Source organism: Penaeus monodon, chromosome 2 (assembly GCF_015228065.2).
Source record: "Penaeus monodon isolate SGIC_2016 chromosome 2, NSTDA_Pmon_1, whole genome shotgun sequence".
Taxonomy (NCBI): Eukaryota; Metazoa; Arthropoda; class Malacostraca; order Decapoda; family Penaeidae; genus Penaeus; species Penaeus monodon.
In genome coordinates this window covers 4,580,240-4,597,739 of record NC_051387.1, presented here as the reverse complement: position 1 = coordinate 4,597,739, position 17,500 = coordinate 4,580,240, and the positions used below count along the sequence as shown (strand labels likewise).

Below are 17,500 nucleotides of genomic sequence, written 5' to 3'. Positions count from 1 at the left end.
AGCTTATCCAACTGTGCCCAATCAACCATCCGAGGCTAGTGCTTATTTCATGTTTGAGTTGGCCAAGACCGTGCTGAACAGAGCTGGAGGAAATATTAGCACGTCGCTGTTTACTCAGGTGAGTAGTAGCCATTTTTGTGTGTGAAATATCAAAAAAGGAAGAACAATAACTTTTTGTATTGAAACAGTTGCTATAAACTGGCATTATTATGTAGCTTATTGGATCATTGATTTCACTGCCTTTTTCTTTTTTTCTTTCTTTTCTTTTCTTTTCTTTGATATTGCTTTTATGCAAATCTAACTATTATTGTTTACGTTGCAGCCAAGCAGTTCACAGAACCATAGAGGGCCACATCGACCACTCCACATGTGTGCATTCCAGATTGGCCTCTATGCCCTCGGCCTTCACAATTGCGTCAGCCCCAACTGGCTCTCAAGAACATATTCCTCACATGTTTCATGGATTACAAGTAAAAAGAATTTCTTCCTTTTTCTAGTTTGACAGTTTTCTTCAAGTATGAAAAGTGTGACATACATGTGAGGGTGAGGTACAATGTTTTTAACTGGAGTAATCATCATTTTTCACTCTTACACAGGCCAAGCTGTGGAAATTGGATCACCAGCGGTTTCATTTCTTATTGATACTTGGGAGGGCCATCTAACTCCACAAGAAGCTGCATCAATAGCAGACCGGGCATCAAGAGGTCGTGATGCTGCAACAATAAAAGCTGCAGCAAAATTAGCCTTGTCCTGCCTGCCTCATGCTCATGCTCTGAACCCTAATGAGATTCAGAGAGCTATCATACAGGTGAGCAAGACAGGAATATATCTGTTTATCACCTTCAGACAGAAAAACATTATAAATGTGTTAATGATAAAAAGTACTCAAGTTCTCTGTGAAAATCATCACTACATGAATTAGAGGAAGTGATGTCTGAAGTTATTTTTAATTTCTTTTCAGTGTAAGGAGCAAAGTGATGAAATGCTTGAAAGTGCTTGCTTTGCTGTCGAGGGTGCAGCTAAAGGTGGTGGTGTGTACCCCGAAGTCCTGTTCTCGGTGGCACGGCGCTGGTACGAACTTTACGAGGCCCGGACAAGGCACCAAGCCCGTCATCAAGCAAGGACTTCAGGTGGCCAGCATGCTGGGGATATCCCATTTGAAGATCCTGGTGCCCCACACAATCTCCCACTTCCTCCCCCTCCACCACTAAATCCACCTACACCTCCAAACCAGCAACAGCAACAGCCACCTATTCCTCCAATGGATGCCCAGTCTCAACCTGGGTTACATCCTCCAGTAAGTTTGCTTGTATCATGTCCCAGAACATATCTCTGCTTTTCTTCATACTCATTAAGATTTTTATTATCTGAAAAGATAGTCACCTATTCTCTTGATACCAGTTTTCATAATTCTTATATTGTTACAGGTTTCAGTTGGGATGAATGGAAATGGTGGTGCAGGTGCATTACCTGGTGTTGCAGGCTATCCAGTTGCAGCCCCACCTTCTTCGGTGCCATATGCCCTCACAGGCATTCCATATCAGCTGGGATATAATTACATTCAGGGCTTGCCAACAAGTGTATCATGCATCAACCCACAAATGCCCATGCCGGTGAATGTCGTCCTTTCAGTCTTACTTATTTAGATACTTGTGCCTCTTACTTTGTGTGTACAGTTTATGTCTTTGCCATTTGTGACAAGAGCACATCAAATAATTGTTACAATCCTCAACAGATGTATATCCAGCCACCAGGTGTACCTTTCAGTGGGGCACAAGGGGTGTCTCAACCCCTCATGCCTCCTCCTTCCATGCAGTACTTCCCTCCAGTGTCTATACCCTCAACTCTACCCCAGGTGAGATATAAAGGGTTTTAAAATAGTTTTGTTCAACCTTTTTTAATTTGCCATTGTATGCTGAGTTAGTTTACTGGTAGTCTTACTGCTTCAAAAGCAACTAGCTGTTATTAAGACATGTATTGATTGGAAGTAGCTTGTTCAGCATTTTAAAATTTGAACCCCATCTTTCCTGTGTAGACTAATAGTTGATAATTCTCTAAGTTGGACATTTTACTTTCAAGGAATCAAATTTTGTTCAGTAAAGATTATGCGCATTGTGTCCCTTGCTGTGTTCCAGTGTTCCGTAAGTTTGACGAGTTGCGTAGAATATAGCTTGCATGGCAGCCTATTGTCCCCCCTGCCAATTTTTTTTTTTTTTTTTTTTTTTTTTTTTTTTTTTTTTTTTTTTTTTTTTTTTTTTTTTTTTTTTTTTTTTTTTTTTTTTTTAAGATACAGAGCATTTTGTAGATGTGACCTGCATTCCTTCAAAATGTATTTAGAATAGCCATGCTACATACAAAAGACTTGGTATGTCATGGGTACATCCTGATCCATGTGTAGAACTGATAAGGATGATTAGGAATTGGGAGTTGGTGATGGCTTAGGCTCATTTAGTCCCCAATCTTTTAGGAGGTGGGGGATCTCTTTAACAGCATTAGAGGTCAAATGTAAATCATGTGTGGATAATGCTTGAAGTCTAAAGGCATACTGCCCTGGGAAGATTTTAGATTTTACGGTGTGTAGGACACCCTTTCCTACCTCTAAAGGCATTTGTAGGGAAATTCAGAAGGATCTGGAATTGGGCCTTGAAAGGGGTAAGCCAGATCTTGTGTGTACAATGACGCCCCAGGCCAGGTGTCTAGAAGTGTGGATTTAGAAGCAAGGAAGTGGAAGACACTTATAACCTATGAGCGTTTTGTTTTTGAGAACCAAACTTATACCTGTGAATTTGATACTAATTTTACTTTTTTTGTGATTAACTTCAGTTGTTACTTTTTTTAGGTCAACACATACAAGTAGCATAAGGCATTGTGTTTTCTTAACTTGTCCCCACTGAATTCCACTACCAAGCTTTAATTCCAAACAGAAAATTTTGACTTCAAAATCCATCCACGATTTGGCCGCCTCACGTCATTACAGCATAAGGCAGATCCTGGATGCTACCCCAAGGTTCTCAAAAGTAGGTGACTCTGTCATTCTCTTCAGAAATTCTCACTCATGTTGCCCAAAAAAGGGATGGTGGTTGGTTAGGCTTTACTTAGTTAATGTTCTTGTATAGGCTACAGTGCTCTTAGTATCTGCAGCAATGTGTGAAATTACTTAGTACCAGTATTTGCCTTGTGTAATATTATGAGGGACAGAAGGTGGGCTCAAGTGTTGTTAAATTGTCTGGACATGTAAGTTCAGCGAGTGAGTGAGTGAGTGAACAAATAGGATAGTAATCTCAGATCAGTATCTTGATTTTTACAGTAAATTGTTAGCCAGAACAGAACAGTAAGCTGGTTCCTTTGTTAAGTATTTGTTTTTGAATTATTTCATGATTTTTATGAATTTATATGTTAAACTTGGATACTCTTATTTTTCCATGTAAATCTCTTTCCTGTGTTTTTTTTCTGTGATCTAAATTGTTTGTGTGTGTTTATATGTGTGGTTTGTTCACAAGACTTGGTGTTCAGTACTACTTGATTTTGATGGGCAGATTCCATACTTGCTTCAGGCTTAAGAGTATGTCAATGAGTGATCTGGTTGGTATTTCTAAACTTTTATCAAGCTTTTTTTATGGTATTTAAGTAATTTCAGGCCATCCAACTGTTGCCTTATGGTACTTGTTCTCCTTGTTTAAGTCAGTGCCTGGTGATTTAAAAACGATTGCACATTACCTGTTCAAAGAGAAATCTATGTATTCCCAGGAATTTGTGTGTGTGTGTGAGTGAGTGTGAGTGAGTGTGAGTGTGAGTGTGAGTGTGAGTGTGAGTGTGAGTGTGAGTGTGTGTGTGTGTGTGTGTGTGTGTGTGTGTGTGTGTGTGTGTGTGTGTGTGAGTGAGTGAGTGAGTGAGTGAGTGAGTGAGTGAGTGAGTGAGTGAGTGAGTGAGTGAGTGAGTGAGTGAGTGAGTGAGTGTGTGTGAGTGTGAGTGTGAGTGAGATGCAATTCTGTATTGGTTTAGATATAAATCTTGTATCTATTGATATGAAGTTCATAGATAGAACTTCTCAAGTGTAGATTTCCAAGTTTATTGAATTGAGTTGTTTTGGGTTTGGATTTTGCTGTTAGCTGTGGATGCTGCAATTTGTAAAGAGGAGTGTTGTAGGTATTGTGGCATATTTTTGCTTTTTGTCTGACTGTTTTCCATTTCTTCACTTCCTGTTTGTATTCTTTTATTCATGTGGTTCTTATGGGACTGGAAATTTTTGTGGGAAATGAATTAAACATGCTGCTTGCATATACTCACAAACATATATTCCTGTATATACAGTTGCAAGTGCTCACACCTACACTGTACAAGCTCACATACCAAAAAGAAATACACAGAAAAAAGATAGGAAGTTAAAAAAAAAAAAAAAAAATCATCACATCACACCAAGCATAGACATGTGCGTGCACACATATATTTAAAGACAGACAGAAATATGCCAGGCATCACACACCACACATTAGTTGTTATACACACACACAAGCTTATGATAAGAAGGTAGAAGTTATTTTTCCCTGTGCATGTTTCTTGGATAAGGAAGTTATCAAGTAAATCCTGCAAAGAGATTGTCCATGCAGTATAAGTGGATAATGTCAAATCTAAATTATTATTTCAATCTCATAACCAGACGCAAACCTCCTGAATGTGACCAGCACAGGTGTAGAAGAGGTCCTCAAGTTATCTATGCCCCAACCTGACTTCCTTTATGTGTGTTTCCAGGGTACTCTACCAGGAGCAGGGGGCATGGGAGGTGGTCTCCCAGGAGGACAGCAGAATCTAGGACCACAGCCTCCTCCCTTAGGTGCAGGACCTCCACCCTTGCCACAGCAGCCTCCTCTAATACAGGGCAACACACCTCCACAGCAGGTAAAGTCATGAGCAAGGTTGTGTCATATTTGTCAGGAAAAGATATTAGAAAAGCATGGAAATGGAAGACTTTCACATTCTTACAATGTAATGAAACTATCAGGAAAATAAAGCTACTGTTGGTGAATATTGAGGTGGACTTTGTCAGTCACACATATTGGTTGAAGTTCCTTTTTTTTTATGAATTTGAACCATCACATCATGCTACCATGGAGTAAAGAAAACAGTAAATCCTTTGAGTCCACTTATTTAAAGTCTGTAAATCTTCATAATCAGTCATTGCATACCAGTTCCTACATATCCCTCTAATAAGTGTCCACTACAGGGATTTTATCCGCTGCCATACTCCAATGCGGTTGGAAGTGGAGGTGTATCAACAGCAGGTTTCATAGGAGCTCAGCCCACAGCCCTCCTCTCATGGGTTAGAGCCCAGGGCCCTCACATGGTCCAACCTTCCCCACATCAGCCCCAGCTGCCTCCACCACCTACCTCACAACCACAGCAACAGGTATTTTTGTGTGTGTGTGAGTTTGTGTCTGTCTCCAGATTATTTTTTGTCTTGAAATTCATGGAAAATCACATATAAATCTTGTCGTGTTCAAAACCTGTATGATGGTTTGTTGATTTTTAGGTTCCTGGGCTTGTTGGTGGCCAGCAGGTGAACAATAACGGATCTATGAATTACTTGTTGAGCACATATCGTGTGGGTATGTTGGCACTGGAAACTCTGGGCAGGAGGGTCCATGATGACAGACCACAGGCAAAGTATGCCAGAAACCCACCCTACGGAGAGGATGTCAAGTGGCTTCTGGGAGTGGCCAAGAAGCTTGGTAAGTAGTCAGTTCTTTTCTTCTTGAAGAGAGAGGACACTTTTTTTTTTTTTTTTTTTTTTTTTTTTTTTTTTTTTTTTTTTTTTTTTTTTTTCCTTTTCCTTCCTTCCTTCCTTCCTTCCTTCCTTCCTTCCTTCCTTCCTTCCTTCCTTCCTTCCTTCCTTCCTTCCTTCCTTCCTTCCTTGCTTTTACAATTAGGCATTATTGATAATAGATAGTATACTCATCACTGCTGAGTGCAATTTCATGTTGATTCTCTCACTTCCCATTAATTTTTGTCTTGTATAGCATTTTCTGACACAAAAGTGTATACCACATTGAAATTTAATCTCAGTCTCTAATGAGCATGTGCAATGGTAGTTTCAGAATTAGTTATTCCCACCAAACATGTGGCTAAATAAGGACATATCATCAGTTGCCTGAGAACATGGAACCAAGTAGTTTTAATTTTTAGCAAGAACATATAACATTTTCACATCAAAAATGTGATGCAAAAATGCATTTAGTAAAAATCCTAATAAGGTGTGTTTTTCAGATTGCAGATATAACTCTCTATAGTTTAAAGGAAAATGACAAGGAAATCTAATAGGGTTTCCAGACACAAATGAGGCAGTGTTATTTATAGGTTTTGAAAACCTTCCCATTTCATGTAATATATGAAAGAAGCCAAGGAAATGTATATAAGGTTTCAAATCAAAAGCACAAATCTTTCTTTAAGCTATTGTAACTGTAATGCTCCAAAGAAATGTAATGTTACATTCTTCACAAACACCAGCTTGGAAAAAGGTACCCTACCCACAAGTGAATTTTTAGTAAAGATGAGTAAGGACAGGTGTGCACAAGAGCGCCTTCCATACCGGAGCGACTGTTAGGCTCCTGTGACTTTCCATAATGTTTTTCTCACCTGTTTACATGAGTTTGCCCAAAGTGTAAATCTTAAAAAGTCTCTTTTTGCGGAGGATTATTCAGATTTTATGAAGTTAGTGGAAAAGCTTAGTTAGTTTTATAGGTGACAAAGAGTAGGGAATTCCTTCTTAACCCTATGTTGACAGCTTCTCTCCCTGAATTGAGCCACATGTCATGGTTTTCTCAGTGTCAGCTGCTCGAAATAAAGATGAAAAGCTCAGCGAGCACATATTTACCTCAGTCTGTAGCATACACATTTGTCTAGCATTAGATAGAAAAACAAAGCTTCAATTTAACCCCTTCAGGATGGGTTACATGTACAAGCATCATAGCATACCACCCGCGATTTCTGTTACCCATCGGTATGAGATTAAGAACTGCCATGCCCAAATCTAAACAAGAGAACAATTGCTTATGGCACACAACTTGGAGCTGCTTGAATGCATATGGCTGTATTTTCGTCAACAGCCGTTTTGCCTTGGCTCATTAAAACAATATTAAATGTCAATCACCAATACTGGAATAAGATTACTCAAAGGCATGCCATTATATTTTTTTATATATATCATGATATAGCACAATAAATTTGGAAATGAAAAAGTAAAACCACATTTTTACTCATTATTCATCATATAGTTATCACTAATTTCTATAATGTTCATGCATAAGGTTTTTAAAGATTGTACATGTATATTTTGTCTTTGTATATTAACCCCTATGATCCAATGTGAATTTGCTGTCATGAGCATTTCAGCTGAAAGCCAGGGTGACAGGAATGACTTGCCACAAGTGCTCAAACCTCTTGGAGGGTGATTAGACTCATTTGGCATTTAGGAAGGGGCTTTTACATTGTTTCCATTGATAAACGAGTGTAGAAAGGGGAAGGGAGTGGGGGTTTGGTTGAGGGACCGATGATGGGAAATTATTGCCACATGGCTGGAAACATCTGGTTATGGATGCACAAGGTACATTTAGGGAGAGTTAACTTAGGAAGGGGCTTGTAAGTAATTCTAATATCCAGATTTCTGTCTATAAGCAATCCATGAGGCACCCCAATCCATCAGGTTATAGAGAAGAATATGCATACTGATGGAAGCTCCATATTTTCATTCAAATTTCACACCCGATGAAATGTCAGGATTCTTGTACTTCATGACTAGACTTGAGACATTTATGCCATGGAGCAAAGGCCTTCATCTATATCCTTTTTTTGTTGCTATGCATCCCAAATTTATTGCTCTGATCCAAATCCTTCACTGCCATAACTTGGCTCAAAATATGGGCATTAGGCATACTTTATCGGCCACTGTTAGGGATATGCATCTTGTAGGCCAGGTGAACGCGGATACTCGTTTGTGGTGACAGACTGTGTGCCTCCCCTTTGCAATGTTATATATTCTTTTTCTGCATAAGCATTTTTACTTTTTTTTGTCCATTTTCCAATCTTTATATTTGTCATTTGATTTGCTTTATCCAGATAGTAATAGACCGTTTTCCTTGCACAGATTCCACATCATCTCTGGATAATCCATAACTCAGTGCAAGAATAATAACAAGAAGTAACATTTTGTTATTTGTATCTTCTTTTTCTTTTCCTTCGTCTTCTTCATTTCCTCATTCTTTTTCTTCTTCCTTTCCTTCTTCTTCTTTGTCTTCTTTTCCTTCTTCTTCTTCTTCTGCTTCTTCTTCTTCTTCTTCTTCTTCTTCTTCTTCTTCTTCTTTGTAATATTCAATTTTCTGTCACAGCAGCCAGGAATAGGATCCTGAGCATGGGAATGAAATCCTCCCAGGAGCCAGCACTCTTCCAGTCACGGCTCACAGACACATTCCACATTCATTTATCAATGGGAATAATACAAAAGCCCCACTTTAAACACCAGATAAGTCTAATCACCCTCCAAGAGGTTTGTGCACTCATGGTGAGTCATTCCCATCACCCCAGCCCACTGTCTTTCCCATGTTCACATCATCCTCCCCTCAAACCGTATTTTTTCATGACATGATGATCATGTCATCTGGATTTTAGGGAGTAATTACTTTCCCCAAAATGTGTGTTGCTGACGCTGTAGATCTATCGAGCAAGAGTGTAAGAAAGGCATGCAACTCTTCCACTGAAGTCCCCTACTGTTTTCGTGTTGAAGGAATGGGGTGTGCTGTCCTGTTGGCAGACCTGAAGTGTGAAAGAATGTCTTCTTTATATATCTTTGTAGACAAAACTATACAAAATGATGAAGACACATTGAAAGATGGTCAACTTACAAATTGGTCTCAGATGAGGTCTGCTTCCAAAGAGTCAGCTATGACCTGCCATAGCATTTTTAGCCCGTCATTGACAGTATCAGAAATATCTGGGTATCACTGATTCTGGTGATTTCTGGCAACCATCTTGCAATTTTGACCCGGGAGTCCGTTGCATGTAGCAGAAATTTCCACTCGACTCACACTAGCACGTCGTGACACCTATAGCCATACCCGGTGTGGTGAGCTGGTTTGTTGTGAAGGCTATAGGCGTGGTCCAGCAGACACGGGTTAAATTGAACAACTGAAGCAAAAAAAGAGAGAAGCTTATAAGCTGGTAAGAGACACAAGTTCAGTATCAAAGCATAAGGTGTACACCTTGCCAGAAAACTGTGGGTTTCTAGGGATGATCTACTCCTTTCACCAAATTAATCTCCAGGAGAAAAGGCTAGTCGAGGGTTTAGTGTTGTTGCATGTGTGTGAGACGTTGTGGAGGTACAGTAAATCAAGACGTGATTATCCCTTGCTTCATTCCATTTTTTTCACCTTTTGACCAACCAGAAAAATGGAGGAAGTAGGTACTGACTAATTATAACTAGCCTTTTTCTTCCATTATATCAGCACGGAAGAGTGTTTTGCTATTCATAACTAGCCTTGTGAGTGACTTTTTAAATGACGTGACCAAAAGTAATATCAACATTATGGCATACAAGTGTCATCTTCAATAGGCGGTCATATTTATTTAATAGTATGTTACAGGGCATGATATAACTTGACTACTAAAGAATTGCAGTTATCTTTTCAAAATTACATACCTAAATATTGACACTTGGTAGTCAACATGATAACAAGTCACCGGCCATCTGGAATAATTTGCCACGATATGATATCACAACCCGAAGAGTCGCCAGTAGTTTTTTCTTAGCTAGTTTTATTCCCTCCCCCATTCTTCCTTAGTATATTTATTTATTACTTTATAGATACTCATTTAATTTACATACTCATTTTATCCTGCAGGACAACAGTATCTTCATCAGTTCTGCATGTGTTCGGTGAATAGTGTGGTTTCACCCTTCGTGCTTCAGGAACTGTCTGTGGAGTCGGCTCAGTATCTAGCTCGGCACTCACCAGCCCTCTTCTCACAGCAGCTCCGTTCTCCAATTCTGCAACCTCTTGTACAGAAATGTCAACAGATGTGAGTTTTCGTTTTTCTATGCAGAGATAGAAAATGTTAGAAGGTTTAGAAAAAGCATTAGTTACTACTGTTAATAATTTATTGATGACTTTATTTCCATCTAATGCAGGTTCATCCAATGTACCCACCTCAAGATGTATTACATAACCCCAACTGAATATGATGAGTTTATCTCCATCATCCGAGCTGCTCGATCTGCCTTCCAAATGACACCAGGTGGAATGGTACAGTTCAATGAGCTACTGCAAGCATTGAGAAGGTATAGAAATATGTATTTTGTATTAATCTGTGCTGTATCTTTTCTTCCTTGCATATCTTCATTCTTAACTGTTTCCCGATGTGGTATATGTTATAACTATATTAGACAAGGGAAAACTGCATATATTTTTTCTTTCCTTCTTTTTCTCTTTTTTTTTAATTAGTTTCTGAATTCTCTTTGTAAGGTCAAAGTCATGCAAGAAGGAATTGTGGACCAGAATCACAAATGCACTGCAGCAGCCAACTCCTGTATGACCTCAGGCCAGCTTAGGACCTGCGGGAGACAGCTGGGGAAGTCCTGCCATGGTGAGACGAGGAGCAGCAGCATCCACAGACTAGGACACGATGTAGAAGACTTGCTTGTTGCGGAAAATTTGGCATACGCAAGCTACATGCGTCTTTGGTGTACTGTGACTGGAATTCCTTTGTGTTGATTAGGGTGTTTGTGTGTGTTTCTCTTTCTCACTTCAGAGGTTGAGAGAAGTTGACTTTGCCTCATAGTTTTCTGTAAAATATTGATGTAATGAGACTTCCAAACAGAGGTGGCTGCCACTTGTGAAAGTGATGTGCTAGGGTGAGATTGTCTAACCAAAAAAAAAAATAAAATAAAATAAAAAATAAAAAAAATACATGTACATAAATATATAAAAAAAAATACTATAACAAGGAATTTTTTAAAAGTAAGAAAGTATGAAAGGAATAAAATATATGAAAATGTACAGTTAAATCCTTTTTTCAGCATCATGGAAGTAGACCTTAAAAGAATGAGATAATAGAATTACATTTAAAAAGTGATACAAGGATTGATTGCCTAATGATGTATAAAGGTTTGAGGATATTCAAGAATACATAATTCTATGTATGCAAAAGATTTTGAGTGCACTTGATAGGACACTTTTCAGAAGAGGAGGGGAGAGCAGCTGCTTCCATATAGGAAATAATAGTGACCATTAACATTTTCTTCATAGACTGTCAGACATAAAGCATTAGTCAGCACACCACCACAGAGGAGTCACCGAGAGTTGTGCGCGTTTCAGTGTCTTAAGATTCTTCCTACGGATTTGTTCTGGAAATGGCAATCCCAATGAAGAGTAAATCAATGATTGAAGAAAGGGAAGGTGGAAGTTTTGCGAATGGTTCCATTTGAAGAATGCAGTAATGGATAAGGATGCGAATGCGACAACGGGAAATTTTATCCACTTAGTGAATAATAGATGATGGATGGATATCTTGATACTTTTCAGCATAATTAGATAATGTGTGTGTGTCTGTAGTGTGTGTTTATGCATGTGTATGTTTCTTCATACATATGTTTAAAATGTGTGTATATGTGAATTTACATGTGCATGTCTGTGTGTATTTGTTTGTGTACACATATTTGTGTATCCTCTGCACACACATGCAGGTGCACACATACACACATGCATGTACACATAATGCACATGCATACACATTTATACACATATACATACACATACATATACATACATATACATATTCATATACTTATACATACCCACAAACACAAATCACACAAAATCAGTTACAGTCACATATATAAAAGCACCTAGAAAATTTACAAAAAGCACTCAGTGGAAATTATATTTGTCCAAATATATTGATTCTTAAGGATATAATTGTAAAGGCTTAAAAGTAAGCACTACATCTTTTATCTTGAATAACTGGAGATCATTTTTCAAAATGAAATTTGCTGTACATTTTTTTTATATTACTGTGAATATTGTATGATTTTTTTTTTACATTTCCTTTTTTTTCTTCTTCATTCTTTCTTTGAGCTTGAGATGATTTTTTTAGCCTTTTTTTCTGCTGCTTCACTCTTCTGCTATCACTTTTCTTCCTCTTCCTCTTTTTCTACATCAGCATATTCATCCTTTGTCTTCCTCCTCTTCTTCCTCAGTCTCCTCCTCCTCTTCCTCTTCCTCCTCCACTTGCTCTTTTTCCTCTATCTCTTTTCTTTCTTTTTTGCAATGCACTTCATTGATGAAACATTCTCTGACTTAAGGCAATGTCACTTCTGTCTTGTCTGTATATAATATTAATTATGTGTGTGTCTTCGTCCACTTAACTAGCCAGTCAGGGGACACTCAAGTCCTGATCTCATTAGATTGATAAAGATATTAGCTTGAAGTTGTTAGTATGTTGAGGGCGTGTGATTGGTAGATAAACATAACGCCTACAGGGTCTTTGTCTGTGGGATCATATATTTCAAATACACTTTAGCAAGCTTGATCATTTTCTTGTTTTCATGCCACAGTTCCATTCAAAAATATTACTGGCCTATGCAGTCTTCGGTTATTATGGTTTTGATTATTTTATATATTCTTCATCTTTTTTTTTATGTAAAAATGCTGGAAATACATGTTACATGGTTGCTAAATGTTGTTGGAAAATATGGTTCCCAATGTTTGGTTCATATTTATTGATTATTATAGTAGTATTTAAAACAGAAGGTAGCTCTCAAAAGTCTTGGAAATAAATGTATTTGATCTCATGTCATGTAGATATAGGGATTTTTTTTTTATATATATATATGTATAATTTCTTCTCATCTGTTAAAAGATCATTTCTGAGGACGACCCATTTATGAGCATTCAGATTCTCTAACAGTATGTAGTTCTAACTCACATTTGTCTGCAGAACATTTTATATAAGGAAACAGTTTGACAGAGTTCATTATTAATTGCCTTTGGCTTTTAGATGAGATGAAATCAAATCAGTTGATGGTAGAGCCACATGCATTTTAGGGTTTAATAAGGATGAAATATTAAAGTAATGTCAGTGAAATTTATATTCTGGTTGGAATAGTTATTGCCTGTTTACTCCTATGTCCTTATTTCTGTTTGTTTTTTGTTCTCTCTCTCTCTCTCTCTATCTCTCTCTCTATCATGCTCTCTCTCTTTCTCAGTTCCATGAAAATTGTTGAAGTTCATTGGCCATGTGAAAGGCAGCTTGTCTTATAAGAAAAGTAGCTGTAACATTTTTAATGTCTGCAGTCTTTCTGTATGATGCTTTAGAATCATATGTTGTTAGTACCTAAATGCTATGCAGAATACTTTTCAGCTCTTTGCTATGGCTGGCTCACTCTCACATGTAGATACATTCAACTAGAAATGACAGAATTCATATCTGTTTTATATAAAAAACAATAACTTCATGTTTAGGGTTTTTCTGAAGTTAAGAGTAGGAGTTTACCACATATGCTTTGCATTTGCTAAATTTGTACTTATATCTTCTGATATCTTTTGTAAAAATCAGAAATTAAATATTGAGATTTTTTTTACCACTTTTTCTATATTGTATCAGTCATCTGTAACTGATATGTCTGCAATAACTCAATCACTGAATTTCTTCCCATTTCATACAAGCAGGATAGTGCCTTGTGTGAACTGGGACAGTTTTTTGTACAATAAAAGTTTCTTGTATAGTCAAGAAAAGTTTTGTAAAATGTAAAGGAGCTAAATTCACCACATTGTTGGCAGTCCAGGACAGAGAGATGACCACAGACATTGGTTGTTTACTTTACAACATAATTCGAATTCTGAAACGGCATTTTAGTACACAATGAATGTTGATGAACTGGAGGATACCCAAAGTCCTTCTGTCAGAAAGATTTTTTCCTTTTTTCTTTATTTTTTTTTTTTTTTTTTTTTTTTCTTTTTTTTTTTTTTTTTTTTTTTGTTATTACTGTAATAATTGTCTTTATTGTTATTAGTATTCATATGTGTATTTTTTTTTTTTTTTAGGCCATGTTTAATTTCAGAGTTCGGATATGTGTGGCAAGATCATCAACTTTTAAGCCTTAGAGAGCATTTGTGCTGCTTACATTATTATTTATTGCATTGTTTACAGGAAAAAAAAATCCTGATAAAAACTCCTGTGTAGCTAAAATTTGGTGACCCTGTCTGATACAGGAGAGGAACAGAAGATTGTAGGTCAGAATGAATTGTGAAGGTACAATACATATATACATATATATATATATAACATTTGTAAACTGTGAAGTCTAGCTATTAGATAAACTTGATTTCCACTTTTATCAAATCAAAGTAGTCTTGCGCTTTTGAGAAAATTTTTAAACTAAAATACATTTAAGTTGAAGAAATCATAAACAGATGTTGAATTATTTTTCAAAGATATATACATTTCTATGTATTTATGAAGAGTACAATTAAACTGTTAGATGTCACAGAAACTGTATAGCTAACTTTGTATGATTTTAACCACAAATATATAAATTTTCATTCTGCCTACATGTATAAACTCAGGTGTATTATAGGCTATTTATATCATCTCTTTCTCCTGTTCCTTTGCCATTTATTTCTTAAATGTCTCTATTAGCTTTGTGTCTGAAAGCTTGCCTAATTCATTTTTAAGTTTAGTGGTGTTTCAATAGGAAATTTGGGAAGAAGCCATATTGTAACTTTTAAATGTTTACTGTTTTTGTGTACTGATTATATTAAAATATTAAGGGAAAAAAAAAGAAAAAAAAAAGGAAAAAAAGAAAAACGTTATTTTTATGTAACTGCATGTGTATCTAATTCTGCAGGATTGGATATTATGGAAGTCATTTTTATTTATTGGCAGTAAGGTTCCATAAGATTTTCTCACTGTCATGAAATCCTTCTGACATTGTAAGGATATAACTTCCATCCCAAAGCCTGCGGTATTGTCCCCTGTCTGGCTTGTCTGCTCTGTTTCGTAGTGTTTTCATTATTGATAACTTTTAAGATATTTGCATTTAATACTTAGGAGTGGATTAGGTGTCTTGTTTAACCTTTTCAATAGAAATAATATGAAAACATTATTTTTTCTAAATGAATATGATAGAATACGCATTGTTGAGACACATTTTGAAAATGTGGCATAAACATACACCATGAATGGTTTTGCAACATTCAGGTATTTTTTAATGTGATATGTACTATTAAGAGTTTCACATAGTGAGATTTTGATGTCACTGATAGAAGCAGACATGTTAGATTTTTGAATGAACTCTGTTAGAATCTACAGGAAATCAGTGTGTGTTTGGTAGAATAGTTAAAGGGAAACAGGGCTAAGCAGGCCGGGAAGGAAATAAGAAGTCTGTAAGCAAAGGTCATAATTAATAAAAGATATGAAGACTTCTTTTAGTTCTTAAATATCAGACAAGTCTGTTTGTTGTGAGAGTTCATCAGGTCTTGGTCAGTAATGAGAGTAAAATGTATTGATGTTGTAAATGCTTTGGTCTGCAGTTGAGACTTTTTGAAAGCTATTATTAGGATGGAAATAGTAATTAATAGTTGTATGAATTCAGTTTCTAAATGTTCTTTTGACAGTAAGGCTGCTGACAGATATTTTAACAAGATGCTTCATGTTCAGCTATTATTATGATTATTATTCTTTATTATTATTATGATTATTATTTTTTATTGTATAGTTATAATGGTTATTGTAATAATTATTATTAGTAGTATCATCACCGCCATCATCATCAATATTATTATTTCTTTTTGTAAGAAGAGGCTATATAGAAACACTGAGCTTTTGATAAATGTGAATTAATTTTTGAAAATGAGACTTCTGACAGTTTCGTTGTAGACTTACAATATTAATAGTACAAAGATCAACTTTGCCTAACTTTAAATTCTGTAGCACTAAATTAGTTTGTGTATGTTTACTAGAATGAGTCAGGTGTTTTCAAATTTTGAGTTGTAGATCTTGGGAGATATCTGTCGTATCTTCTTGCATCATTTCCCTGTACTTATCCTGTAAATGGAATCCAAAAGCATTTATGACATATTTTTGAGTGCAAGCAGCATGTGTGAGGGAATGTGTTTGTATGTATGTTGCACACAAAAAGGGATGAGCGTTTTACTTTGCCTTTTTAAGGAGTGTGGTCATGTTTTTGTTGAATGAGCTGTAGATTCCAAAAATTCATTGCCAAGTCTGTCATAATGAACTTATTATTTTGTAATATAAATGTTTGAGAGTTAAGAACTAGGTTTTTTTCAGATTTTAGATTAAATATCTGTTGTTTGGTACTTGATATATTCTTGCTTTAATGACATTTTCAGTTGATTATAGTGTCTTTTCTTGATATCCAGCATCTCTCTTAACTGTTCTCTCAGTGTAGGGTTTAATACAAGTCTTTAGATACATATCATATAGAATAACAAAGCATGGACACTTTTTATTTGTAAAAGTACATGTCATCTTGTTAAAACAAAACAAATAGGCTGCCTCAATTTTATAATCATTGATATTTAAAGTGAAACTATCCTGCCATTATGATGTTTTGAGTTTAAAGAAAATATTTGATAATATACTTTTAAGATTAGTAAGGGTTTATCACTGTTCCAGTGGATATGAACAAACATTGGGCAGTTTCTAACAGTCTGGTATTCATAAAATTTTATAATCTTGGTAGTTTTTAACTTTCAAGTATATTATCTCACTTTTTCAATACATATTTGATATTTATACTTATCAGATAATATTTTAGATCTCATATTCTCTACAGAATACTAGATACTTCCCTACACATAGAAAAGAGTTTATATGTATGTGCTTATGTGTGTGTGTGTGTGTGTGTGTGTGTGTGTGTGTGTGTGTGTGTGTGTGTGTGTGTGTGTGTGTGTGTGTGTGTGTGTGTGTGTGTGTGTGTGTGAGAGAGAGAGAGTGAATGTGTGAGTGAGTGCGCGTGTGTGAGTGAGTGCGCGTGTGTGTGTGTGTGTGTGTGTGTGTGTGTGTGTGTGTGTTGTATGTGTGTGTGTACGTGCGCGCACTCATACGTGCGCGTGTGTGCAAATGAATTTGTGCATGTTTCCTGCCCCCCTTTCTATTCTCAGTTCCTATCCATTAGGCTGATTTGTGTTTTGGTTTGGTGTGCACACACACATGAATGTCAGTGCGTGAGTGTCTGGACGATTTGTGTTGTGAGAGTTTGCAGTTTCTTTCCTTTTTTCAAATATATATAATGATTTGTGTTAGATTGAAATGGCAAATAAAAATATATACCTGGCCTGCTTTCCTCAGTTACTCCCTGCTATAAGAACCTTCTTGCACATTCATGGTAGTGTTTTTTTGTGTGTTTTGCTGACCTGGGGAGCTTCGTCCCAACAGCAAGTTACTTCTCCCTCCCTTGTTACAATGGTAATCCTTAAGATAAACCTTATCT

General features: G+C 36.5%; 1 protein-coding gene and 1 long non-coding RNA gene across 5 annotated transcripts in view; one reads left to right on the top strand and one right to left on the bottom strand.

The window, feature by feature from the left end:
- LOC119580437 (zinc finger SWIM domain-containing protein 8-like) overlaps positions 1-10,964 on the top strand; it is a 32,063-nt gene extending 21,099 nt beyond the window's left edge. For 2 of the 4 annotated variants that reach the window (XM_037928599.1, XM_037928591.1), the window contains exons 15-27: positions 1-118; positions 323-470; positions 597-808; positions 962-1,297; positions 1,428-1,613; positions 1,736-1,855; positions 2,925-3,017; positions 4,750-4,896; positions 5,222-5,404; positions 5,528-5,726; positions 9,888-10,065; positions 10,175-10,324; positions 10,509-10,946. The exon at positions 1-118 is cut by the window's left edge and continues 140 nt beyond it. In XM_037928599.1, the coding sequence (XP_037784527.1) occupies positions 1-118; positions 323-470; positions 597-808; positions 962-1,297; positions 1,428-1,613; positions 1,736-1,855; positions 2,925-3,017; positions 4,750-4,896; positions 5,222-5,404; positions 5,528-5,726; positions 9,888-10,065; positions 10,175-10,324; positions 10,509-10,578 (2,140 nt within the window). In that variant the 3' untranslated portion in view covers positions 10,579-10,946. Of the gene's footprint in view, positions 119-322; positions 471-596; positions 809-961; positions 1,298-1,427; positions 1,614-1,735; positions 1,856-2,924; positions 3,018-4,749; positions 4,897-5,221; positions 5,405-5,527; positions 5,727-9,887; positions 10,066-10,174; positions 10,325-10,508 lie in introns of all 4 variants that reach the window. The other 2 variants (XM_037928585.1, XM_037928605.1) reach the window with 2 other exon arrangements.
- The window catches only part of LOC119580554, a 32,476-nt gene that overhangs the window by 8,985 nt on the left and 5,991 nt on the right, over positions 1-17,500 (bottom strand). The window lies entirely within an intron of this gene.